The sequence below is a fragment of the Manacus vitellinus genome, unplaced genomic scaffold, assembly GCF_001715985.3.
Source record: "Manacus vitellinus isolate BGI_N305 unplaced genomic scaffold, ASM171598v3 scaffold_8_pilon, whole genome shotgun sequence".
Classification (NCBI taxonomy): domain Eukaryota; kingdom Metazoa; phylum Chordata; class Aves; order Passeriformes; family Pipridae; genus Manacus; species Manacus vitellinus.
The window spans coordinates 19,668,200-19,694,608 of record NW_021940864.1 but is presented as its reverse complement, the minus strand read 5'-3'; the positions used below and the strand labels follow the sequence as shown (position 1 = coordinate 19,694,608).

Below are 26,409 nucleotides of genomic sequence, written 5' to 3'. Positions count from 1 at the left end.
TATTAGCAAAATAAAGATCAAAGTTACTTGTTTGATGTATTACTTATTAAAGCAGGAACTGTAAGATGCTTTTCCTCTTTTTTTCTTTGAAAATTTTTTTTGCACTGCTCCTTCCCCTTTTTCAAGTTGTCATGCTGTTCTGTATATTTTTACATATAGCACCTTCTTATGTTCCTCTCCTTTTAAAGAAGGCATTTAACTTGTTGGCTGCAAACTGTCTTATTGTTAGGAAGGTATGTGGTTATTAATAAAAGCCAGTCTGTTCCAAAAGCTTGGATATAGGAATATAGGAATTGTGGTGACACTGTTCTCATATCCTGTACTCTGTAGACTTTTTGTACCATAAACAGTTTTAGAGGTTTGCTGTGTCTTCTTATGGTTGTACTAACCTGTGTGTGTTTCTTAGTAGATTGCTTAGTAAGCAAAGAAGGTTTAGTCAGCTCATTGGTGGTTGCTTTGTTACCTCTGAAAAAAAGTACAAAATCCAGTCAAACACATTAAAACCAACAAATAATCTCTTTCCTGTCCTTCTCTGTTGGAGGCTTAGCATTTCAAAAAGCTCTGAACTGGCCTAAGAAACACTGTATCACTGTGTTTAAAGAGAGTGTTTAAACTACTCTCTTTGCATCATTAAGAAATCTGACACTGCCATTGTTTCACCCATCTTCCCAAGGGAAACTCATAAAAAATAACTACAGGTAAGAAACTGCTTATGTATTTTGATGTCCAGCATCTGCTGACAGAATTTTATAAAGAAAGGTACTGGCTCTCTCCTGATCTCCAGGCTGTGTTTTCAGTTCACCAGCCTTTTGGCCCACAAGATTGCCCGTGAGTTGTTGGTGACTTCTGCAGCTGCAAAACCATAGCATCACACAAGCCAGGCATCCCTGATTCATGTGAGTGTGCAGAAGACAGCAATTAGCATGAGCTCCTAGGATCACACAGCTAGTCTGTCTACTGTCATGCATGTCTGACAATGTTTTCTAGTGCATTATTTCAATTTGCAATCTCTCTTCAAAGAGTGACTGCTGTCAAATGAATGGGCAGCTGCCACTAGGGATTGAGAAGGGTTACTGGCCATTAGCAACTGGTCCAGCCTCCCTCCTTGTCTGGGACCTCATAACAGGTCTGCAGGGAAATAGCAGTTACATGTGAAATATTTTCTATGTTCATCAAAGGGGAAACAAAGACTTATCTGATTAGAAATGCACCATAACAGCCAAATGGGAAAAAGGAGCCAACGCTCTGTCCTGCCCCTCTGTCCTTTTAACTCTGTCTTGCTCCATCTCAGACATCCAGCTTCCCATTACTTAAGTCTCTGAAAACCTCTTCCTGCCTTTATTGTTTTGCCAGTTGCTGCCTTCAATTTACTGCACTGATAAGTACTTCCCAGGCTGTAAATGTGTGGTCGAGATATTTCTGAAGCCAACCTATGTTTTGATTGTAGTCACAGGAGGAAAAGTCAGCTGAAAAACTGCTTTCACTACACAGAGAGGCCTCTCCTCACATGGGATAGGTATAGGTTGTGAATTCACGGGGAGAGATGTGACGTAATATACGGGCTAACAGTGCCAAAGAAGAAAAAATAAACAGGCACTGAACCTCCCCTCTTCAAAATGTAATAGCCTTCCTTTTGGTAGATGTAAAGTAACTGCAGTTGTTCTTCAGTTTGGGGAAAGTCAGAAATCAGAGTGAGAAATCAGATATGGTCATCAATGCTGGAAATAGCAGGTAAGTAGGAGGTATTGAATTCTCCCTACCAGTTTCTGTGACTGCAGATAATGATTTTGTCTTACCTTGATACAACATAGCTGCAGAGATGGCCAATGAAAGAGTGTATTTTAACATATTGCTTTTTCAGACACTTAGCTATAATCTCTACTGTTTGGGTGACCAGCACAAACTCATAGAGCTTAAGGGGGTTGAGAAGCTCCATGGGTGCCTGCGTTCCTGTGGCATAATTACAAAAGGTGGCACAGATGTTTGCAGTGTGGCTGCCTGCTGGTGGGGAATAACTAGAAATTACAGAATGAGTGAAAAAGCTACTTCTGAGGGAAAAATCAATTTGGAAGCTATGGGTTTGTCAGACTGATAACTTGATATCCAACTTACTGAATTTGGATATCTGGGTTACATGCTCTTACATTTCTTCTTTGTCTTAAAATTGATCGAAAAGTGGTGTGAAACTGAAAACAGTGCTGACTCTTAAAATTGTCATAACTCTTGGAATATTCAACAGTTTCAAAGAAGTCAGTAACCAGGGACTATGCTAGTACAGAAAAATTTTGGCTTAGTTACAAATAAGACAAAATGAACTTTGTGTGGGAAAAGGTAGATCTCCAAAATGAGCCTATCAGAAGCTCTAGGTGAATAGGGCCTGGGATTTTTTAGGAATCTAATTAATAAGTAAATGTGATTTTTCTAGCTTGTCTTTAAGGGAATATAGCTGACTAATGTAAATAATAATAAAATATTAAAATATTTCATAACAGATATTAATAGCACAAAATAACATAACAGGTAATAAATATATGGGGGGTTGTCTTTCATAAGTAAAGAGTTTATTATTTCCCCATATGTTTTTTAAAATAACTAAACCCCCCATTTTTTCTTGGGATGGTCCAGCCTCACTAAAGGCATGTGACAGTGTAACCAGTCAAGAATACATGCTGATAAACTGGTTTTTTCCACTGACTTGACTAGATTAACAAAGCAAACTTACTCTTGCAAGATGCTATATACAAGTCTATGAATAGAATAAATATGAATTATGTTTTGCCAAGAGTTTCTCTGAAGGCTTACAGGTCTTACATTGAGTTAGACCATGTGAACTCTAACTGCTGTTGCTGTCCTCTCCCAATGGGTTACACTTTGGTGCTGGAGGTCTCTAATATGTCTGAAGGGCAAAGATTCTCAGAAGAGCTGGTGTCATGCACATTAATCAAATGTTGTATATTTGTAATTTTATTTTTGCTTTACTGGGAATAGCAAAACAACTTTTGTGACAAATCTACTGAGAATTATTGCTGTCAGTTTTCCTTCTTTTGAAAACAAACTAAAGTCTTCCTTAGCTCTCCCTTTTAACCTGATGCATTCTGGGCAATTGTACTACCTCGACCCATAGAAAGTGGAAGTAAAATATCAACAGCATAGTACATGGAATAACTCAAGGATGTGTGTTCAGATTTTACTGCCATTATTAACTGGAGTTACAGAGGCAAATGCCAACAAAGTAAATACAGGAAAAAAATGTAGAAGTGGATGGCACAAAGCTAAAATACGGTAGATAATCAGTTGCAAAAAATGTTAGAATTGTAATTGAGAATGAAACCTTTGTTGTTTTTACAAATCCAGTTATCAAGCTATCCATTATTTTAGGGGGGGTTATAAGTGAGGAAACCTGGGGAATTTTTTTTCCTGTTATCTCTGAAATCATCCTGGTTATGTTTCACAGAAAGAATGCTAAACAAAATGCTATCTATGCAACCCAAGCCTTAATCAAGTGACTTGATGATTACTGAAAGTATTTGGTCATGTGATTGTCCATTGGCATTCCTCATGATTTCTGTAAGCTTCTCTTTATGTTAGGTCAGCATGTATTGTACCCCACATGCTAATCAATGAACTTATACAAGATATTATATGGCTCTGAGCTAACAGCTTGGTGGTACATATGAGTGTGTCTATATAATCACTTGGTTTCTTGCTCACAGCCCTATTCATTTAACATCTATTCCCACAGAACAATAGATGTTTAGGGCCTGAAATAGTTTAAAATACCCTTCCATGTTAATTGGATGACCCATGATGACCTGAAAGTAAATATCTAGCTCAGTGGAGCTGTCCTTCAAAATTAAGCATAGTAAAATACATTTTGAAAATGTGTAACTTGAATACTTTTGTGTTAAGGCACAAATACTCACCCCTTAGAGGCTATACTGGATGTAAATAGCAAGGTTTTGGCAGCAGGGGGGCTGCAGACATGACCTCTGAAGGAGGAGGCCAGGTGCTGCCCTGTGTCGGACACAGCCACTTCCAGCTGTCTTTGCAAGAGACCCAGCCATGGCTGAGCCCATCAGCTGAGTTGGTGGCACCTCTGTAAAAACATACTGAAGAAAAGGCGGAAAATTCTGATGGGAGGGAACACAGAGAGAGCAAGGGAATGGAGAGGAAGAGGAAAGAACACAGGGAATAACAAGGTCAGAGGACAGGGAGGTGCTCTGTGGCAGAGCAGGTACTTCCCTGAAGAGACCGTGGCCATTGGTGAGTTCATGCCAGAGCAGGTACAGCTCTGAAGGGACTGTGACCCATAAAGGACCCAGGCTGGAGCATAGGACAAGAGTGAGAAGGAAGGAGCAGCAGAGAGAAACTGCTGACTATTGACCCTGACCTCCTGCACTGCTTATTGTCTCGCTGAAGGGACTCAGTGTAACCTGCAGCAGGTGTCTGGAGTGAAGTTTAGCCTGTACTGTTTCCCAGTACAAAAATCAGTAATTAAATATTTATGTTAATAGTCAAGGAATTAAGTTTTACAGTGATTACACTGGCTTTTGGTTGGCAAATGAAATGGAACAAGTAAAACTTTACCTGTGGAGCCTATAGAGCTATAGAGTCACTGATTTCCCCTGTGCAGTGTCTGTTGTTAGTAAGATGACTGGCTTTAGTCATCCACCAGCAATGTATGCTTAACCATCCCCCTGTCCTGTGCTTTTTGCAGACGTCCCACTCTGTTTAGTGTCTTCTGAAGTTCTCCTTTGATCCTGAAAAAGAGTGAATCTAAGCAATAGGGTGCAGACACTTGTTGAGGTTTATTGTATAACTACTATCTGAAAGTGTGTAGAGAAAGTGAATGAATATTGGGAAGTCACATCAGATGAGCCCAATACTCTCATGAGTAATTTTTATTCCTCCCCTGCCCCCTCACCTCCCTTACTTCATGGAGCAGTGCCACAATCTCTCCCTTGTTCTGTGTCCTTGCTCCACATGACAAACATCATTGGAAGCCAGATGTGCTATCCTGCAGCCAGCTGCATGTGATGTTGAGGTCATGGACTGGGACAGAAGTGGAGGCATTAGGCTGCCTTATAGCCCAGTATCACTGCCCTTTCCTACCTAGCACAGCTTCATCATGTGTCAGACACTGGAGAAATCTGATCATATATGTCACTTGCTCAGAGTTTTCCAGAAACAGATTGTTTGTACGTTAATAAATAAACTGGTACTGACCAGCTACAGGAAATACGTGATTCCTGGGAGAGAATAAACTTCAGGAACCATGCAGTAGGCAATTTAAGACCTGTGTTGACTTGGGCCCAAACACATGTCTTGATTGCACTTGTGTAGGCAGAGATGCACCACTTACGTGTTCCAGCTGGGATTCTTATTATGGTAATTACTAACTAATATGTGTGGAGACTAATCATAAGAAAGGGTCTTACTGCAAGAGCCTCCACTATATCTACAAGGTAGCAGGTGAACTCTGTCCTGAAAAGCTTACCCTGGACATAAGTTTATGACAGAAAAAGTTATAGCAAGGGAAATTACCCTTAAATCTTCTCATGAGACTCTTGATTTCTTCTCAGCTTCTTTTTCTGCATACTGCTACTGATTTGATTTCCCTGTTCAGCTGCTCACATTTAGCACTCTTCCAGCAGCCAAGTGGAAGTTGTTTAATGTAAGCATTCAGTGGAGTGTTGTGTAGGCTCCAAGGAGGGGGAGATGAGGGGAGGTCTGACTTAAAGCCCCAAGAATGTCCTAATCTTGTAAAGAATATGAGTCTCATGTGTGCAAGCCTCTGGAAAGTTTGTGGATGAACTGAGACTCATAGAGGTGCCTCTGTGTCAAAGTTGGACTGTTTGCGTGTGTCTCTATTTATTGTCCCTAAGTAGAAGGAAAATATCTTACTTTTAATTAATGGGGAAAATGCTACATGTGCATTTACTTTGGCCTTGCTAAAATGTTGTTTAAATTTCATTTTACTAAATAAATATTACTCTATATGTCAAATTTAAGCCTATTTAAAACCAAATTATTAGGTTAGCTTGAATATGTAACCAATATAACTTGCTTGAAATCCATGTAAGAGTGCCCACACAGCGATCTGTACTGGCTTGACATTTTAATATTAGTTAAACTGCTGTAGCTTGTAGGTGTGGATGTCCCCTTAGTAGTCTCCAGCAGTAATAGCGATGTCTTTTGGTTTCACGAAGGACAGAAGACAACATTTAAAACTTGGCTTCATGCTGATACCCTTTTCATACCATTTGGTGCTTTTGCACAAGACCACAAGTTTGCTGGCAGGGTATCCTGCTTCTTCTAAAAACTAATGTATTACACTTGAGCACATCTGTCACAGGAGCTCACAGCCTACACGTTTGTTTTAAGTTATCTGTCAGGACAGTGCACAATAGCACCATCTCAAAACTTTCAAAATGTTGAACAAAAAACGCAATTACACTGCACAAGAGTACTAAGGAAAGCCATCTGCTTAAAGTATGCATGTGGCAGTCAGGGTGATGGCAGGACTTGGAAGGGACTCTGTTTTGTAGTTTAGTCCATAACAAACTTCTAACTTCTGAGCACATCACTACAGATGTTTCTGTTTTCCCCCTTAGTAGGAATGTGCATCCCATAATAGAAATATTTCATGAAATAAAGCATGACATGCCTAATACCCTCACTTGGTTCACAGGGATATTATGGTTGTATCTACTACCTAAATAAAGGGGGTCTCTTAGACAAAGCTGTTAACTTCAAGGGAGTGTTAAGGCCTATATCGATCATATTTCTGCTGTTGTATCATTCACCCATTCCTGACTATTGCTCTGAAACCCCTTCCTGGCACTGGGAGGGTTACTTGCAGTAGAGACTGTAATTTTAAGTGGCCTGATAAAGAAATGAGAGTGGGTGACTGTGGAGGATTCTGTGCCTCCTGTGTCCTTAACAGCCTCTGTTAACATCAGTAAACCTAGCTGGATTTCTAATTCCATTATAAGGGAAATTTATTTTTCATTATAGTATGCAATCATTCCCTGACATATTGAGTTCTGATTTTCTTTTCTAGCTTTAACGAATCCTCCTGAAACAGCCAGATGGCAATGAGATGTTTCAGAGTTACAGTGGGAAGCAGCTGGGGGCAGAGATTCTCTAGGTTATTCCAACTACACCTTTGGAAATCAATTTTTTTAATAATAGCCACATATTCCGAATGTTTTTAATTCTTTATATGTAGAAAAAACTCTGCTATGATTTTATTTTATTTTTATTTTTGTGCTTTTCTTGCACTGAACCATTGATGGAACATAATTTATTTGATTTATGTGGATGACATTTATAGTTGTATTTTACTCATCCATCTCTGCAAGTATGGTTGGATACTATTGTGGCACGATACAGACAAGTTGTTTATTGTCCCAGTAGAACAGCGGTGCTTAATCGTACAAATGATGTAATGGTTGTGGTTGTTGGAGTCTGCAGTCAAGAGATGTGATAGCAGGTTTTGGCTCAGACCCAGTCAGCCAGTTCTTCATCCAGTGGAAATATTTTATTCTTCTTTTAGAAGTATTATTAGAATAATACTCTGACTTTTAGGGGTCAGATAGGCTGTTTAGAGGACAGTACTGTAATGTCAGGACCTAGGTATGTGCTACTTAAGTAGTTGTCGCATAATTGAAAAAAAACCAATGCAAGCCTGCAATTTTACATTGAGAATTACTTGTTGATTACTACATGGCTGTCTTTACACTGTTGTCAAGAGAAGACAGAGGTGATACTCTTCTATGCTTTATTATGGAGGATGGTAATACTTACAAAACTGAAAAGTCAGATCAAATCTTTTCCATTCCTACATTTCATGCTCAGCAATTTTCAAGGGATAGACAGAAAATGCAATAGCTTTTCTCCATTTTATTTTTTAAAGAGATGATTAAAAACTATTTTATTTTTTTCTTCTTGAAAAAAACACTAAGTGAAATGAAGCTAGATAGCTGGCTCTGTGAAAATCACGCCAGTAATTTAAGCACTCGGAGGAGGATTTTGGGATGGACAAAAAGGAAAAACATGCCCAAGGTGGGATTCTAGAAAAAATTAGCTGCCAAAGTGCAAAGCTGTGATCTTGAAAATCCCTGCTCAGCTGCTGGCTAACTCTCAAAGTAAGTAAACCAAGCAAATACTCTACTTACTTTTTTTTTCACTTTAAATAAACAGTCTTAGAAAGAGACTGAACCTAGGGTAACCATGGCTCGTGTGGCCTGACCAGTAAATTAGAGAGCCGTATATCTCTGGTTCACTTCAGAAAACTTTAGGGTTTGCATGATAGCCCAGCTCTTGCAGGAAGGGCTGAGGCTGCCCAGCCTACCCCCAGAGCTAGCTGTTACAATGCCTTCTGCTACAATGCAGAGAACGGGTTCAAAGCAAGGACCAGAGCCCAGGTGTGTACCCACCTCCCCCTTTTTCTTAGATGAGTGCTCTGACTGCTTACTGATATGTGAAAGGATTAATTTCCCCCAATTCGTGGCAGGTAGGAGCTCTGTGTGATTTCTGGAAAAACAGCGTTCTATCAAGAAGTGGTTCTGCACCACCAAGTTCAGAGGAAAGTGCTTTCTTCTGCCTAGGAGGAAGGGGCAGGATTTAATGCTTGTACCTCTCTGCTCTAGTCTTCTGTCGGCTGACTTGGCCTGCAGCACTGCGTGTGCACTGGCGTATAGAAACTCACTGTTCGGTGAGCTGTGTTTGTGTCCTCCGGGGTCCTTCTCTCAGCTTCGAGGCAAAGAGCATCATGCCTAAATCCATTGTTGGATGGGATCAGAAAGAACCTGGATGTAGGAACACATTGAAAAATAATAGCATAGAATCATAGAATTGTTTAGATCGGAACAGACAACTTTTAGATCATCAAATCCAACTATCAACCCAGCACTGCCAAGTTCACCACTAAACCATGTCCCCAAGTGCCACATCCACACGCTTTTTAAATACCTCCAGGGATGGTGACTCAACCACTTCCCTGAGCAGACTGTTTCAAAGGAAACCCTTTCCGTGCAGAAGTTTTTCCTAATATCCAATCTAAATTCCTCTCCTGGTGAAACTTGAGACCATTTCCTCTCATTCTGTTGCTTGTTACCTGGGAGAAGAGACTGACATCCACCTCACTACAACATCCTTTCAGATGGTTGTAGAGAGTGATAAGCTTTCCCCTCAGCCTCCCTTTTTCCAGGCTAAACAACCCCAGCTCCCTCAGCTTGTCCTCATAAGGCTTGCATCCTTGGCTGAATGGTATATTTTGAAGGTCTTCCATGCAAAACACTGCTGCATGCTTAGAGCAGCCTCAACACCACAGGACTCTGAAGCTGGGTCTATAGATAAATATTCAGTGCAGGACACTTTTCCAGGTGCTAGGATGCAGTGTGCTGTACTGCTAGAGCACCCCTGACATGTCAGTGGTCTCATAAGTGGATCAGATGAGCAGCTTCCATATGCCAACTCTGCCTGGGAGGTTGAGAGACTTCACTGATGTAGCTGCAGGCCGACCTCTGCTGTTTGGCCTCAGCACCTGGCAGCCAGTCTGGGCATGGTCAGCTCAGTAGTGCAGACCTATCCTGAATGGGCAGCAACTTCTCCTCCTTCCAGGGGGTGGAAGTTGTGTCAGAATACATTGGCCCTTCCTTTTGCTGAAGAAGGAGCATACCTGCCCACACCGTGGGTGTGAGCTGGTGGCTGAGGTGGCAACAGCAGGGCCAGCAAAGCTGCCATAACCTGGTGTCACTTGGGTGGCTGGACCACAGTGGCGTTTCCAGGGCTGCAAGCTGACAGAGACCTAGCTCAGAGAGCGCTGTGCTCGTTGTAACACTGGCCTTTGGGAGGGGTCAAGGTGGGTTAGTAAGAAGGATGAAGGATGCCGGTCCTACCAAGACTGAGTTTGCAGTACGAGGTCTGTGATATGGTGGGTTTGAAAAGTTTGGTATTTGTGGATGAATTAAAGCAGGTATATAGTTCATCAGTGCTTTGTATGACCAACATTAAAAAGTTAATGTTACAGGCAATGACTTCTGAAACCGAATTTCCCAAACTCCTGTATTATTTCACTTCAAGGACTCTTTTAGTTCTACTCTTGGCTTTTTTTCCTAGAGAAGTTGTTGAATGTACTTTTTATTGTCACATTTCAAAAACTTGTTATGGTCAGGCACTAGGGGGGCTTAGTCACAGACGGACAATAAAATACTGATTTCTTCTCTTTTTTAAATAAAACCTGTAAAATTATTACTGAAAACTTGTGACAAAGTATTCTGTGCATCTTCAGGTAAATGGATGTTTGATATTTAAATGCATAGAAGATGTACAGTTAAATTTAGAAGTTTCTGTATGTGTTCAGCTTTCAGTGACTGTTCAGCTACCACGGGAAGATTTATTTTTAAAAGCTTCAGGGGCTGATCTTCAGGTCCTTTAAAAAATTGCCTCCTAGTTTAATGTTTGCTATGAACTTCATTAAACACTTATGCAGTCTGTGCCAATTAAGACCATTAGCATTACCATGAACCAGTAACCTTAGGGGAAAAAATGGTTATGCTTAAAAACATAAAAGCAGGGTTATTACAAAAAGTGACTTATCAAGTGTAAATAAGAATGACCTGAACAAAATGTGCGTCATTGCATGTGCATGCCCTCATTTACCATCTGGTTTCTGTTTTATGACCCTAGCTGCGGATTTATTTTGTGCTAGTGGACAAACAATTGGACAACACTTAGAAACACAAGTTTGAATGTAGGAAAAACTTACAGCAATCTTTCACATGCTCTGTATTGTGGGGAAAAAGCAGTTGAGTTGAACTGTAAATATTGCATCCTGATAAGTCTTCCATATAGTCATAGAACATATAGTCATATAATTATGATTTTTTTTCTTTCCTTAGATTTTCACTGAAGTCCAACTAAGAATGCAACTAGCAAAATAAAGTGAAAAATCTAGGCATCTGAAGAAACATCCTTCTACTTGGTGAAAATGCCTCTTATTTTTTGACAACTATTAAAGGACAATGGGGTCAAACACACTTGGGAAGTCTGCAACGTTAGATGAGCTTTTGAACACTTGTATTGAAATGTTTGGTATGCTTTCTCAATATTTTGTTTTCTTGTTCTTGAAATTAATCTTATAAATATTGCTGTTCTCTAATTTAGCCAGTCTTTCTCTTGGCAAACAACATTTCTATTCTGCAAAATTTTCCATGTTTCAATTTGTCCCAGAATCACACAAGCCAGAATTTTAATCACATGCATACTGTATTAAATTTTCTTAATGAGATAATGCACAATGGTGGGTATGGTGGTTTTTAAAATACTGGCCTTCACCAAGAGAAATGTTTCGTTGAATTATTCAAGGAGTTGTTTCTGGCATTGATCTTTCTTTCTGGCACTGTCTTGAGTAGTTACACAGCTGTGTTTCTGACCAGTCATTTTTTCAAAGGTTTTCTGAATTATCATGCAATAATGGGCAAGAGTATGACTTAAGGCTCATGTAATCTTTTTACTCTTATTAAAATGCAATGTACGAGGTCTGAGGGAAAGTGATGAAAAAGACCTTGATCCATAACACCATTAATCATGATATATATCACATTGCAGTCAGATGAGTTCATGGATGGGCTTAAATGCTTTGAAGTAGAACTTTGATTCACAAAGCTACACTTAGGTTGTCTTGAGATACAGGACAGATCTTGATTGGAATGAGGTATTAATTTTTTTCCTGTGTGGAGAGAAACAAGTATCTAAAGGTGAGTGAGATTAAATAATTGAGGGATGGATAGATCTTGCTACTGACTGCGGTGAATCCCCAAATATCCATTTCTGTAGACCACCATCAAACTTGTTGTTCTAGAACTTAATGAAAGTATTGGCAGAGCCCATACACTTGTTGGCTGTTGGAAATAGTGGCTCTTCTTGTAGACACACACTCTTGACAAGTGTAGTCCATGTGTTGTTCCTGTTTCATACATCATATCATCTACAGTCTTCTAATGACAGACAGAGAATAATCTAACATTGCAGTTGTTGGGGAAGTCTAATGGTAGTCCAGTCTGCCAGGGAATAACCCTTTGTGTAGTTTCAGTGTCTACATTGCAAAGGCACAAGGGTCTCTGTAAGATAGCTGGAGATGGGATCCTCGGCACAGATATGAGGTGCTTTGCCATTGCATTCCTTGATGCAGATTCCTTTTTTAACAATTTAGTTGTTAACTTAAAGCTATAAAGCTGCAATAAAATAAATATTGGAAGTGGTTATAAATAAATCATCTCCCCTCCCTTTTGGTGGGCTAATTTTGGATCTGTTCTGTGGATTACTGGCAGTGTCTTTGTATAACATTTAGCATAGTGCTGTCCATGCCCTATGTTTTTAGCTATGGCCAGTTATCTACGCTGGTTTGGGCTTTTTTCTCCATTTAAATAGGTATCACTGCATTCTAGCAATAGTTACTGCTAAAGGAGCATTTTTGTGCTTTGCTTTTTTTTCCTACCTCTTTGGTAGACAACGAGCCAACATTTTAACTTTTTATCCCTTCTACTGACTCTGCTTGAAGAATAAAAGCTCCCTTCTGTTATAATGTGGTTAACTCATTGTTTGTCTTTTGCAGATGACAAAGGAAACCAGTGCTCCAGCCATTTGCCAAGAACCTTTCTTTTAATGCATCGTTGGTATCTGCCTTCGACAGAGCTGGCTGGCAAACTCCTGTCCACATATCCTTTCACAAAGTGTTGTAAATCCACATTACAGCATCAAAAGCAGATTGTTTCTGTGACTGCATGTAAAAAATATGTCAATTAATTAGTGACAAACAAGGTTTAGAGGTTAATTTTTTTTCAACCTAAAAGGTGGAAGTTTATGAGCTTCTTTATGCTACTGCTTGTAGAGTTTTTCCATATGTACAAGAATATTGACTCATTAACTTTGAATAACTGCAAATATGTGGCCGAGATAACTTTTCAAATGTATCACAGCAGGCTGGAAGTACTATGAACTATGATTGGTATCTAAGCACTTACATGTGATTTATACCTCTTAAATCATAAGTATTATCATATTTGGTTAGCCAGAGCTGGCAAGAAACTTTTCAACAGAATATTCAGAATAGTAAAACAGAGGCATTTTTGCTAGGGGAAAAAAAGTTGGCAGCCAGAAAATAGTCTTTGTCCCCTAAGATGCTGTGAAAGTGAATGAAATATCAGAGCATACTATGTTTTTTCTAGAAGAAAAGATACTGGTTTTAATTCAACTGGTTTAGTGTCAGTCTCCAGTGAATAAAAACATTACTGAATCAAGGTACAAAAAGCTTTCTTTAATTAGCATACATATAGAGATGCCAATGGGGAGAACTGCAACGAATTCAGATTGAAAATCTGCTACTTCATGAGGTAAACGCACTTCTAGTCCTCTAGCATTTTGGTTTTATGCTTCTGCTAATACTAACAACATTATTTAGCTTGTTTGTGGGGTTTTTACTTGATCCCTAGTCTGCAGTGAAGAGTGAATTTCTATGTCTTGAAAATAACTAAGTTGAGTCATCCAACTTTTAAAGACACGTAACAGCACTGAGCTAAAAAGCCGACTAAAAACTTGTGCTGTGATCTATCTGGTGCATGGGTGTGATATCTCTTAGAGGGAGAGAGGTTCAATGCCACACAGGGGAGAGACATCTTTTGCCTCCAGATGTAATCTAGTGTGGGAAAGGAAGACTGTTTCTGGACTTCAGTTCATACAACCCCTACATAATTTATGATGACAGGAGTGTGTTAGTAATGCCAAAGTTGTTACAGGTCGGTTGTGTTCTGAACCTTTCACTAACTGCTCTGACCTTGTTTCTATGGGAAAGCTTTCATTTGTTAGGCTGTTCTTGTGTAGGAACACTTCCCTGTAAAAGAGAAAGCATGAATTTTCAAGTTAACATGATATAACCTGCTTCCTTCAAACAATTGTGTTACAGTTTCATCACTGAGAGGAAAGGAGAGGAGTTATGAAGAGCAGAACTGATAAAGCCTTTTCCATACCCTCTTAAAGCAGAGGAGGCTTATATGGTTTACATATAAGCTTACATGGATTACATCTGGTTTACACAGTTATTGTGGTAGAATTGCCACTCAAATTTACTTTTTCATTTTCATTGAAAAATCTCTTCTGAGCAAACAAAGTGTCTCACTTGAACAAGGGCTAAGTGCAAGTGTCATTCGGGTGTTCTGACAGCATGAGTTAAGACATTTTTGTGTGTGTCACCTGAGACATCATTTTAATTTTGCATTTCAATAGAATGCTGCTTTGTTGTGCAGTGGTGAGTTAAGCAAAGAAAATTACAAGATAAGGTGGCTTTTGCCACTTCAGTGCCACAGATAATTACAGAAGCAATAGGATGAGGTAGTCTGCACTCTGCAGACAAGTGGGTCTGAAATGTGTCCTATGAAATAAAATGTATGTATATGTATACAGCCACTGAATGTTATGCCCAAGTCCCTGGGCATCTCTTAACTGCTGTCTATGGATTTCAGATACTGGATTTTGGAATTTCCTGCAGAGTTTAACTTGGATCTTGGGCTGATTCGTTTGACTGAAGAGTTTCGAGAAGTAGCCAGCCAGCTCGGATATGACGATCACATCCATCTTATTGATATCTCCAGCATGTAAGGATGTCATAAGCTACAACATCTTTGTGTCTGTAACAGCAAAATTCTAGTTCTGTACAAAATATAAAAATATTGAGGGCCATCTTGATCCTGAAAGATCAAAAAGAGCATTTGCAAAATATACTGTCTTTCAATCTGAAGCTACTAAAAATTTGAAATTCTAGTGTGTAAGTTTTTCATATAAACAGGAAATAAATTATTTTCCTAACAAAGCTAGTGCCAATTAAGTGATTAAAGTTACTTTTTTTTTCTATACATTTTCATACAGAATAACAACTAATGCAGTGACTGATATGCTGTGTAAATCTTAGATTTTCTCAGGGAAGCTTTTTTGTTCTTTCATCAGTAATCTGTTATTTTTTGTAGTGGCTTTCTGTGTACTTCTCTTCTATGATTTAAGTGGATAATCTTTAGCATTCACATTTGTAGTTGTATTGCATCCAAATGATTACACTACTATTTCCTTGACATGCTGAAATAAAAGTTACCTTTTAAAAATCACCAGGTAGGCTTTTATATCTCACCTGATATTCTAGATCTTCTTTTAGAATATGACATGTGCATGGTGATTTCTTTATTGAAAAATGTCCTAGTAACCTGGAAGGACAGCACTACTAATGTCAATGAAGATTGCAAGACTTCCTTCAAGAACAGTACCAATGAAATCACATGAATATTACCTCTTGAATCTTCATTTTAAAATATTCACCTACTTAACATTAAAAATTAACCATTTTTAAGGATAACATGCTTCTGCTCTTTGAAGTGCTTTTACTGTATATGGGTAGGAATTATTCCATTGCTTGCAAGCAAATTATTTGTCTTTTCCCATCCACTTCTTATTGTTTTGTTAGTTGTTTGGCTGTTTCTGTTGTTCCATTATTTCAGGGACCTGTGATCTTACAGAGTGAAAATTAATCCTTGATGTTATGCAATTATGTTTTTATTCTGTATGAGAATTTGGTGTGAACTGTTCTGGTATTTCCAAAGCATCTTTAATTATGGCTTCCTATACCATGGGGAAAAATTAGTTGTCCTTTTGTTGTGTTAGAAACCTGCTATTATTTATCATTTGCAGTAGTGCTTCCAAAACTCTTTATTTTCTGTTATGCTCCTGAACAGGTCTTACTCAGAGTGTTTGTTATGTGCTGGATGTCACAGATCAGAAAATTTATGGTCTGTTTATTGGTAATTTTACACAAATATGTTCCACCTGTGGGCTACACTCACATATTCCCAAACAAGATTGAGACTTATACCTATTCTGTTGCAGTCCTTCCTATGACTGGATGAGAAGAGTTACACAGAGGAAGAGGATTTCCAAGAAAGGAAAAGCCTGCCTGCTGTTTGACCATTTGGAGCCCATTGAGCTAGCTGAACATCTCACTTTTCTGGAACATAAATCTTTTAGGAGAATCTCTGTAAGAAGCCTACAACTTTGTCACTTGCAATTAAGAGCCTGTCTTTAAGAAGTGTTCACATGGTTTAACATTTATGATTTTTCCTTTCCTCAACATTCCAATGTAGTAAACCTTTATAACCCCTCATATGATGTACATAGCAGTGGCTGCACCAGCACTTTCTAGACCTTTTTCATAACTGATGCTTTTAGTGACTAAAGCTAATTTTGTGGTGATATTCTGGGCAAAAATTACTGATAAAAGCTACAGTAGCCATGTCACAGCAATTGATTAATAGTATTGTCAAAAATCTTCACGTGTTTTCTTTTTCCCTTTTAAGTAAATAGCTAATTACTGTTCAGAAAACAACAGTGTCTTTGCAAAGGATATTTTAAGAGACTGAGATATACATTGTTCTTCTGTAGTCTCTGTTCACTCCCAAACACTTATTCAGAAACTGTCCTTTCATCTGCCAACTTCAGGTCAGGAGGGATCTCAGGAGGCCTCTAGGCCAACCCCCTGCCCAAAGCAGGGTCAGCTCTGAGATAGACCACATTCCTCAGAGACTTAGGCAGTTGGGTCTTGAAACCCTTGAAACTCTGCAAGAGCAGAGGCTACACAACTTCTCTTTCCTACTTCTACCATATAGGCACTGAGAGAAATTCAGGTACAGTTGCTTCTTTTCACATAGGATTGTACATGGACAAGAGGCAAAAACGGATGAAAATAAAAGTAGAAGCTATAACAAAACAAATGTGTAAGCCAAATGCCAAAAAAAATTCATATCCATATGAAAGGGTCACATGATGCCACTGTATTTGGTGGCAAATGCAAGCAGTAAGTCCTCAAGACAACAAATGAGATTTTTTTGAATGTGTTTAGGAGCATGAAAGAAATTGAACTCTAAAACTAAGAAAAATATATGAGGTTTTTTGTTTGTTTCAAGAGAGGAAGGAAAAAGAGATCAATGAGGTCCTGAGACCAGCCTAAATAGAATAACTTTTGATGTAGTTTAATAATGTTCAAAGGTTAATTACTCTAGACTTTAAATCATGGGAAAACACCCTACCATTATCTGTGCAATGCTAACCTCAAAGAAAGAGGGAAGGACAAGAAAAAAGGCATGGATTTCTAATTAGATTTAAGAAATGTTTTAATTCCTTTAGAATTCTAGAAAGAAAACTCAAACTTGCAATTAATTTTCTTTTTTTCTTTGCTGTTTCTAGTTTGTCTCTTAATTCTTTAGCTTGAATTTTGCTGTCTCAGAAGTTTCTCTGCAACCAATGAGAGTTAATTATTCTTGTACTACTTGTTCTCTCAAAGATATATAATTGTAGAACGTCATTAGTCTGAATTCTGTCTTTGTGTTTATCTATTTAAAAAATAAATGGAGAAGGAAGGGCAGTGTTAACTATAACAGTAAACATTTAAAATTATCTGAGTACTAAAATACTGTTTTTCTGCAGCTGTGAGACAAGCATCTGCCCTTGTATGTTCTCTAGCAGGCTGGTTTTGATCAGCTAAGACCAAGAATCCCATCTTACCTGGTACTGCTAGCAACTTCCCACTCAAGCTAAAGTTATGTCATAAGCTACTGCAAATCTCTCTTTAAGGGACAGGTGAAAAATGTTTTCCAGACATTTAGGGAAATTTAATTCTTGGGAGCCTATAGAGTATCATGCCTTAAGGATGTCAGAATAAAATGTTGTGTTGAGTAAAATACGGGAAAGAGGAAAGTAGCTCATTATGCATACACAGGTTTCTATATTTCCTGACACGCAAACAAGTTGTGAGTTAACATTTAAGTAAGAAATGAAACAAAAAAACAACAAACAGCTTTTTAGAAAGAGTTGTTGTGCAGTGGGGTCTGATGACCCTGAGTCATGGTCACTTTCTAAATAAGAGGAGCTTTAAAAAAAAAAAATCAAAGTTTCAAATTGATTCTTCTGTTGTCTGCCATTTTACTGAAAATGCCTTTTCTCTATTAGTTCACAGACTACCAAAGCTATGTGATCCATGGCTGCTTGGAGAACAATCCTACTTTGGAGAGATCTATTGCTTTATTTAATGGTATCTCCAAATGGGTCCAGCTCATGGTTCTCAGCAAACCAACACCCCAGCAAAGAGGAGAAGTAATCACAAAGTTCATCAATGTTGCACAGGTAAGTCTTGCGTACGAGTCTTTTCCTTCCAGTATAAAGCAGTAATATAAATAAAGATTGCAGTAAACAAATTAGCTGATGCTCTTTGTGCTGTTTCCTCAGTGAATAGCCTGGTCAACATCACTGAAGGTTATTTGTTCAGGTGTGGCATGTCTGCATTTTTTAACTAGTAGACATAACTATACAACAATTTTTCTTTGTTGTATGCTAGCTGGCAACTGTCACTAATGTGTGTTTCTTGTTGAGCTGAGCTAAGTAAAAAACAAAATGCAGAACCATTCTGTTTCATCCCCTGATTTCTGCTTTGGCCATGATAGGTTGTTTCCTTTAGCATGTTGTGTGACACTAAATGTCTGATACATGTATTTCCTTAACTTTTAAATACACATGATCAATCTCTCCTGCAGAAGCTCCTTCACCTGCAGAACTTCAACACACTGATGGCCGTTGTGGGAGGTCTAAGCCACAGCTCTATTTCTCGCCTGAAAGAAACTCATTCTCATTTGTCTTCAGAAGTCACAAAGGTATGGTGGACTCCGGAATACAGACATATTGAGCCTAATACCACCTCTTTGATGGGTTCTGCACTGCAGGTGTCTCACCAGCACAATACTTGGATCATGGCAGGGCATCCTAAAAGGTACTTCGGTTGCATTCCTCTCAGTGGAGCAGGATAAGCTTTAATTGCCTGTGCCAGAGAGGGAAATCACGCTGTCGACACCCTGACATGAGATGTGCTCATTTAAAATAGATTAAGGGAATGTTATGAATGCTTTCACAGAGACTTGCTTCTCTGGCTATTTGTAGGACTGGAACGAAATGACAGAGCTGGTCTCTTCCAATGGAAACTACTGCAACTACCGCAAGGCTTTTGCTGACTGTGTTGGCTTCAAAATTCCTATTTTAGGAGTCCATTTGAAAGACTTGATTGCTGTCCATGTCATTTTCCCTGATTGGATAGATGAGAACAAAGTTAACATAGTGAAAATGCAGCAGCTTTCCATCACCTTGAGTGAACTGGTTTCCCTGCAGACTGCTTCTCATCATTTAGAGCCTAATATGGATTTAATTAACCTGCTAACCGTAAGTACTGAACATGTTTCAATTCACTGCTGTTATTCAGATGTTGAGTGTCAGTAGGAATATTCATATCTATAAAGGTAAGTGCATATCATTATCCCAGTTCTGAAAAAGAAAACAGAGAGAATTCAAAACAGAAACAAGTTCACATGAGAAGTTAACGAAGTCAAAGAGAGTTACTGTAGTATGTGATGGCTGGAAGCACCAATAGTGTCGTTATAAATTAATTTTAAGAATGACAGAAAGAGGGCTGTATTTATGTTAGGAGAAGTAAAAACTGAGTTCTGACTACTTAGAGTTGAGTCTTATGACTCCTGTGAAAGAGTGGGTGACATGTTGACATGGACACACAAGTGAAATTTCAACTTGAGCATCATTCTGTTCTTGTTCCCCTGTGCTTTCCATGTGACACAGTACCTTTCCTATCCAGTAAATAATATGTTCTTGAATGTTCCTAAGCAGCCACTGCAACTGCTCCTCCTTTACCCTCCCTTTTCTCCTTGTTAATGAGGACGTTTGAGGAGGTTTGAAACTTGCACGCACAAGTTAAAAATAAGAATTTGAATGTCCCATTTCAAACCAAAGGAAAGTGAGATCTCAAAAAGGTTGTGTAAAACTTTTTTTTTTTGACTAAAACAAAAAATGCCATTTTGAGAAATATTGCACTTTATTCCAAAACGTATTGAAGTGTGGAGCCTGAACCCTCAGGCCAAATCCTGTTTCTATTGAAATGTAGTTATTTTAGCACTGGTCTCAACTGCAGTAGTGTTTGATTCAGCACCACAATTTGTTCAGGTCATGGGCAAAACCTAGTATCTTGGAATTAAAAATAAAACCTGTGAAGCTTGAAGAATAAATCGTTCTGTTTTTTATAAAATAGTTGATCTTGCAAGCAAATAAAAGTCACCTGCTCAGAGAGTAGCCTGAAAAATGTCATGTTAGATAAAGGACTTTCTTAATATGTAATCAGTTCATGCTGTTTCTGTTCTTGCTATTTAATTTTGTCTTTCAGATCTCTAATCCGTACAAGAAAATTTATTTGCTTTCTTTAAATCACTGTAATTCTTCTAAAAATAAACTTAGAACTAAAAAAAGTCTGTGTGTAAATAGGGCAAATTTGAGAATTTTTCCACTGTTTGTTTTGTCGTATGACATGAACTTCTTGTCGTATGGCATGTTTTTCTCTTTTAGATGACAGAGAAAAATCTAGATCAAAAGCCAGGGAAATAATTTTATTATCTCTGAATAGCTGTTACCAAACCAGTCAATGTCTCAGTGTTGTCCCCCATTTCCTGGGGAGGTGGGAACCAAATTCCAATTTTTCCTCAGTCATGTCACAGACTGGAGGTGACTCTCATTACCTAACTCATTATATAGGTAAATACCTTTACTGGAAGTCACACTGGGAGGAGCCTTGGATTTTTTCCTTCCATGCCTTACTTCAAAATACTCTAAAATATGCATATCTAGAAAGTAAGCAGTGGTTATAATTTGTGATGGATTTATGCTGGAACTGATCAGGTACACAACTTTACTCTGTGAAGGCTGACAAATATGAATCTGAGCTACCAAGTTGGTGTGGATATACCCATGGATTCATTGTAATGAGGACTGGGAAAATTTGGAGGAATAGGAAAACCTTTCTCCAGTTGCACCTTTTGTGGAACAAGTCCTAATCCTGGTTAGCTGGGCAGAGAAGAGAAACACTGTATGTTGACCACTGCAGTGCTCTCTTAATTTAAATTTTAGACTATAAAGGCAGACATTTATTGTCTTTTTTTTGTTTCTTTACTGATTGAGAGTTGATTTCTTGTGACATTCTTCCCCTTCCTGGTCATTTCTTACAAACTTGGCTGTGAGGTGGGGGGAAGTGGAACCTCAGGCTTTAGGGAAATGAGCAATAAAATAGTAAGTCCAGAAGGGTAGAAATTAGACAATGTGAAGTGAGAGATGGAAGCTGAACTGCTGCTGCCACTTTCATTAGCTGTTCTCTCTTTTTGGTGACAGGCTGCTTTCCAAAAGGAGTAGAAACCTTGAAGGTTCATATCCATCATTGCATCAACCTGAGTTCATATAGTATATCTAGTTTTCCTTTCTGAAAAAGAAATATTTTTCTTGGTTTTTTTTTTTTGTTTTCATCAAAATGACAGGGATCTTATTTGTATTTTTGTATTTAATTCAGTGTATTTCATTTACCATGAGAAGTAGTTGTGTACATGATGGGTAGTTCATCACTTAAGATGCTCTGATATATTAATTCATAATATAAATCTGCTGTTTTTGTTATATTTGAGCTATTCTGATTGTAATAAATGAAGTTGCATAATGTAATGTTGATTCAAGACTTGATCATGGGCTAGAATTAACTTGTTCTGCATTTTACCTGTTAGCATGATTCCGTGGTTGTACCTTTATGTAATGATGGTGACAGCCATAGATATCTAGGTAGACAGCTGTGGGTGTTCTAAAACCTTTCCAGGGTAATTCTCTCTTCATATTAGTCACTGGAAGTGTGGTTGTGTATTAAGTACACTTGATAGTGTGGGAGTTTTGATTTAAGATGGTGACTTCTGGGAAGGAAAAAAAACCACATTTTTACAAAAAGTTCCAGAGTTTTGGTACATATCATAATATGAATATTCTTGTTTTTCTTCCAGTATGTAGGTTTTGTCCTAATCTGTGCATATGAATACAATACCTTCCTTTTTTTTTTTTTACCGTGGTCTCTCAAACAACGTAAGTCCAGTAATAATGGACTTACATAGTAGATTAAATGTTTCTGTCTATCTTTTTGTTAAACAGAAAGTTTTAAATTAGAGGCTGGAATCAGAGAAAGAGGAGAAGAAAAGGATTGTAACCTAAAGCTGACAACAACTGACAACTAAAAATAGTTGACCTTGCTATGTGTAAACGGTCTTTTAGCAGATTTAGCCTCCCTTGCTACCAAAGTCATCTTGAGTTTTCAGAACCTGAAGAATTAACTATTCTTTTTATTCCTAGGTCTTCCCTCTCTAATTTAAACTGTAAATTTTTTTCACATTTTGCCTTATTTAGAGAAACTCCCTTTCAAATCTCGTAAAGGCATCTATATGCATAGAGTGCTTTTCATTTGCATGTGAATTGGCTGACCCAACTATTTATTCACTTCTGATGTTTTTCCATTAAGCAGCTTCTATCTGGGCAAGCTTTTAGTAGGTGTCTTGTCCTGATAAGCAATGTGTAAATCTCTTGCCTGGCCTCCCTCCCTTGCAGTGTTGCCTTTTACACCACACTTAGCCAGTGCTAACAGCCTGGTCTGTGCTTGCTTGACAAGTAAATCACTGGGTGCTGGTTTGCTAGTCCAACAACTTGCACAAAAAGATAAAATAGGCGTGTGGGGAAATGCCCTGTTTCTTCTCTTCCTCAGTGATGGAGCCTCATTTGCTCTGGGGGAGCTGATACCTTTCAAGTGGTTTGGAAATGGTGATGTTTTGGGAACCTCTGTTAAGAGCTATGAAGGGAGAGCTTGGCTTAAAAGCTGGAGTGAAAGCCTGATAGTAAACTTCAGGCCACCTGGTCAAGGGGCTTACAGCCATTTTTCAGATGCTATTGTGTGTATAGACCAAAAGGGTGAATGGGGAACAATAGGTCTCTGGCTTCAGTGGTAGCTGATAAATGATCAACGATTTGGAAAGTTGATCTTCTCTAGTCTTAAACGTCTGCACACAAACTTAGAAGTCTGCTTCTCCCCATCCCCAACCCTCTCCACCCCACCCCATCTTGTTGTTGGCATAAAAAATCAGCTTCTATCTCAAAGAATTTTAGCTTTGAACAAGTGGCTGAAAGAAGCCAACATTTTGCATGGAAGTTAACACCCCACAAATAAGGGAAAAGTTTGCTGTATGGACAGCAGTGACATATATGCCAAATTTACGAGCATAGGAGACTGCAAAAGCTGAGGGAAAAGCAAGTCCTCCCTTGTCTTGTGTAAATAAGTCTGTGTTACATGGGCAAGCGAAGTAAATGTGTCACAACTCAGCTGCCAGTGAGCCAGAGTATGTTACATGAAGATGGACTCACTTCTTAATTCCTACTTGCTCTTTGTCTGTGTGGTTATTCCTCCTTTCTTGCCCTATTGGCCACACTCGTTCCATCTCCACCGACTTTGTACTTGATTCTGTACCACTCTCTGGAATTCAAAATATGGAGCTAAGAATTAGTAAAAGAGGACCTAGCCATGAGGTTGGCAGTGCAACAGAGAGGAATAACAGCTCTAATGACATTTTTGTCATTAGAAAACTTATTTTTCATAAGGATGCTTAAGGGATTTCCTTACCTGCTCTGCAGTATTTCTATATTGTTTTTATTTCACAATGTGAATAAAAGCCCACAAGTAAATGTTTCATCACTTTCTGTGGATTGGACGTGGATCTCAGTCTCTCAACTAGACCACAATGTATTTATGCTAACTGTGGTAGAACTTATTTGGTGCCATCATTTTCCCCCCACTATTTTTAGGTCTCAACAGCTATTTATCTAACCCGTTCTGAGAGTATATGCAAATGACTGGAAAGTCCCAGTCATTTGTACAGTCTAGTGAAGAGAATGAGAAATACCTAAACAATCAAACTGAAAGTCACCGTCCCTAACTTGTGTTCAGTAAGTTCCACTTAGAAAAAAAAATCATACATTTCTGATCACTGCCCTACCCTTCTCAATCCCCTCAAAATTGCTTGGAAAAAAATAGGACAGCAATGAAAGTCAAATTAGAATGAAAACTACCACTCGCTGAAAAGGTTGTCCTAGGAAAACTCTTATTACAGTTTATGCATCAGAGCAAAACAGTAAACAAAATATAAAATATGTGCTCATGTAACTGCATAGTCATCATGCTTGTAATTTTTTTGCTAACGTATGAAAGTTCTGAGCTAGACAACACCTTGTACACTGTGTGTTTACACATCGTGCCTAATGAAGCTGTAACCACTGCTTATAAGGTTGTATAATTCAGGGAAGGGGAGATACAAGCTTGTCAGTAATACTGATGCATTTCCACTCCCAAATCCATGGCCTGTTCACCTGCCCTGCTGAGAAAACTGTGCTCTTTCATAGGAACAGGACAATGCCTTTTGAACTAGCAATTCTGCTCTCAGTCCCAGCCTGACCTGATAATATCACGTGCTCTGATTGAGTTCTACTTATTTTATACCACCAAGGACCCTAAGAATACAGTCACTGAATAGCTAAGTACATGAACAATAATTGTTACAGCAGCTACCGGTTCTATGTTATCTTTAGGACAGGCTCTTTCCTAACCCTGTGGCAGCAGCATGCTGGATGGGAAAAGGAACCTGCAGGATGCACAGACTTTTGCTGTGCCCGTAACCAAATTACAAAGCGCAAAAATCAGCATAGTGTTACAGCTAGACAGAATTATTAATTCAATCTCTAGACATCTGTAAAACCATGTGTTCACTCTGGGAACCTGCCTGGGGAAGGGGCACAGCTTCTGTCTTACTCATTGCATAAAATTCTGTCTAAAACCACTTGGTTCCTAGAGTTCCTAGGGTTGGTTCTGCAGTACAGTGTTGCTGGTCCTGCTTTTTACTTACTTCGTACTTCTGGTTCTTTAAAAATAACCTTCTAACACAGTTGTTTTGTCAGCTGCAATTCCATCTGCCTGTTCAGGAACATGCTTTTAACAGAATCTTTGCTTCACTGGGAGTTTGTAAGGTGGATGACAACTTCAAATCACATCAATTACTCCAAAGCCAATTCATGTAGGCATGTGATCACAGGAAACATGTAATGTTTGTTTCCTCTCATTACAAAACACTAGCTGCAGTACTTTTCTCCTTTATCACTCCAAAAGAGGAGGAATTTACTTGCAGACCTGCACCAGCACAAGATCCATCTGCCAAAGCAAAACCAGAGAGATTCACCCTACTTAAAGCATAGTTATGCCCCTTCTTTTTTCTCAATAAGTCTTCTGGGTAAAGAATGAGAACACGGAAGAAAAATCTTTCATTTATCTCAAAATACAACCTGAAAGGCAATTTGCCTTACTTGCTGAGAGGAGATCAGGAGCAGGCCAGGCTGAGCTGTATGGGATTGGTCCTGCTGGAGCACCTTGCTGCATCAACAGCGGTAGCAAACCCAGCTTGCCTCTCACAGGCCTGTGTCAGTGCCCTCCCTGTGTTCCAAAAAGGGCTTTTTGCACAGACTGGTCTCTGCAGAAGAGCTGCAGTGCTATAACCCTTCTTCAGGAATAACATTTGACTGGAATACGATATGAAATCCTTCCAGCTTAGCCCCTCTACAACTATTTTCCTGAAGTTTTTGCATTCAACAGGTTATTTCTCTGAGATAACTCATGACCACGGAGCTGCTAGAAGAAAGTGGTTTGCATAAGGGTGGTCTTTGGGGCCAATGTCCCTCTTTGCATAAGGTCAGCACGCAGCCCCCCTCAAAGTGTGAGGATGAGGGTTGTAACAGGCCTTGAGCACGGTACAGACATGAGCAGCAATATGTGTGTTATGTTAGCTCTGAAAAATCTGCTTTTCCAGCAGCTGCATGCAGCTTTGGCATGCATACTGAGCTCTGAGTAGGAAAACTTTTTGTTTAGCTTCAGTGGAAGGTATATCTCTATTTACAAGCCTGTCATATTCAACCCAGTCTAATAAATAATACTGGTTTTCCCTCTTTCTTACACATAGCTGTCTCTGGACCTCTATCACACTGAGGATGATATCTACAAGCTCTCACTGGTGCTGGAACCAAGGAACTCCAAATCTGTAGGTCATCTTTTACTACGTTTTGACATACTGCTTATTTTGTCTGCATGCAGCTGACTATTTTTTAATGATGGTTAATGTGTTATTCTTATTCATATTCACATAAAGTGGGGGTTTTTTTTAGTGTATTCTATACAAGTGTTTTCTATACAAGCTTTATGGTTGTATAGAAAATACAGTTATTATTTATAGATTTTAGTGCACATTGGGAGAAGTAAGTAGTGGAACATGCCAGACTTCATTATTAATTACTTTTCAACAAAACCTCTGCAAGTCCTTGAAAACAGAGTTCTGCTTTAGGTATAGATATCTTTAGTAACATTAGCTACTTATT

At 38.8% G+C, this 26,409-nt stretch overlaps 1 protein-coding gene across 2 annotated transcripts in view; it reads left to right on the top strand.

Moving 5' to 3' along the window:
- The window catches only part of RASGRP3 (RAS guanyl releasing protein 3), a 48,194-nt gene that overhangs the window by 6,681 nt on the left and 15,104 nt on the right, over positions 1–26,409 (top strand). Inside the window, exons 2-10 of one of the 2 annotated variants that reach the window (XM_008932777.2) lie at positions 10,908–11,100; positions 12,623–12,725; positions 13,338–13,400; positions 14,526–14,657; positions 15,934–16,081; positions 18,049–18,222; positions 18,630–18,746; positions 19,030–19,305; positions 25,998–26,075. In XM_008932777.2, coding sequence (XP_008931025.1) covers positions 11,031–11,100; positions 12,623–12,725; positions 13,338–13,400; positions 14,526–14,657; positions 15,934–16,081; positions 18,049–18,222; positions 18,630–18,746; positions 19,030–19,305; positions 25,998–26,075 — 1,161 coding nt within the window. In that variant the 5' untranslated portion in view covers positions 10,908–11,030. The remainder of the gene's footprint in view (positions 1–10,907; positions 11,101–12,622; positions 12,726–13,337; positions 13,401–14,525; positions 14,658–15,933; positions 16,082–18,048; positions 18,223–18,629; positions 18,747–19,029; positions 19,306–25,997; positions 26,076–26,409) is intronic. The other variant, XM_018085370.2, reaches the window with a different exon arrangement.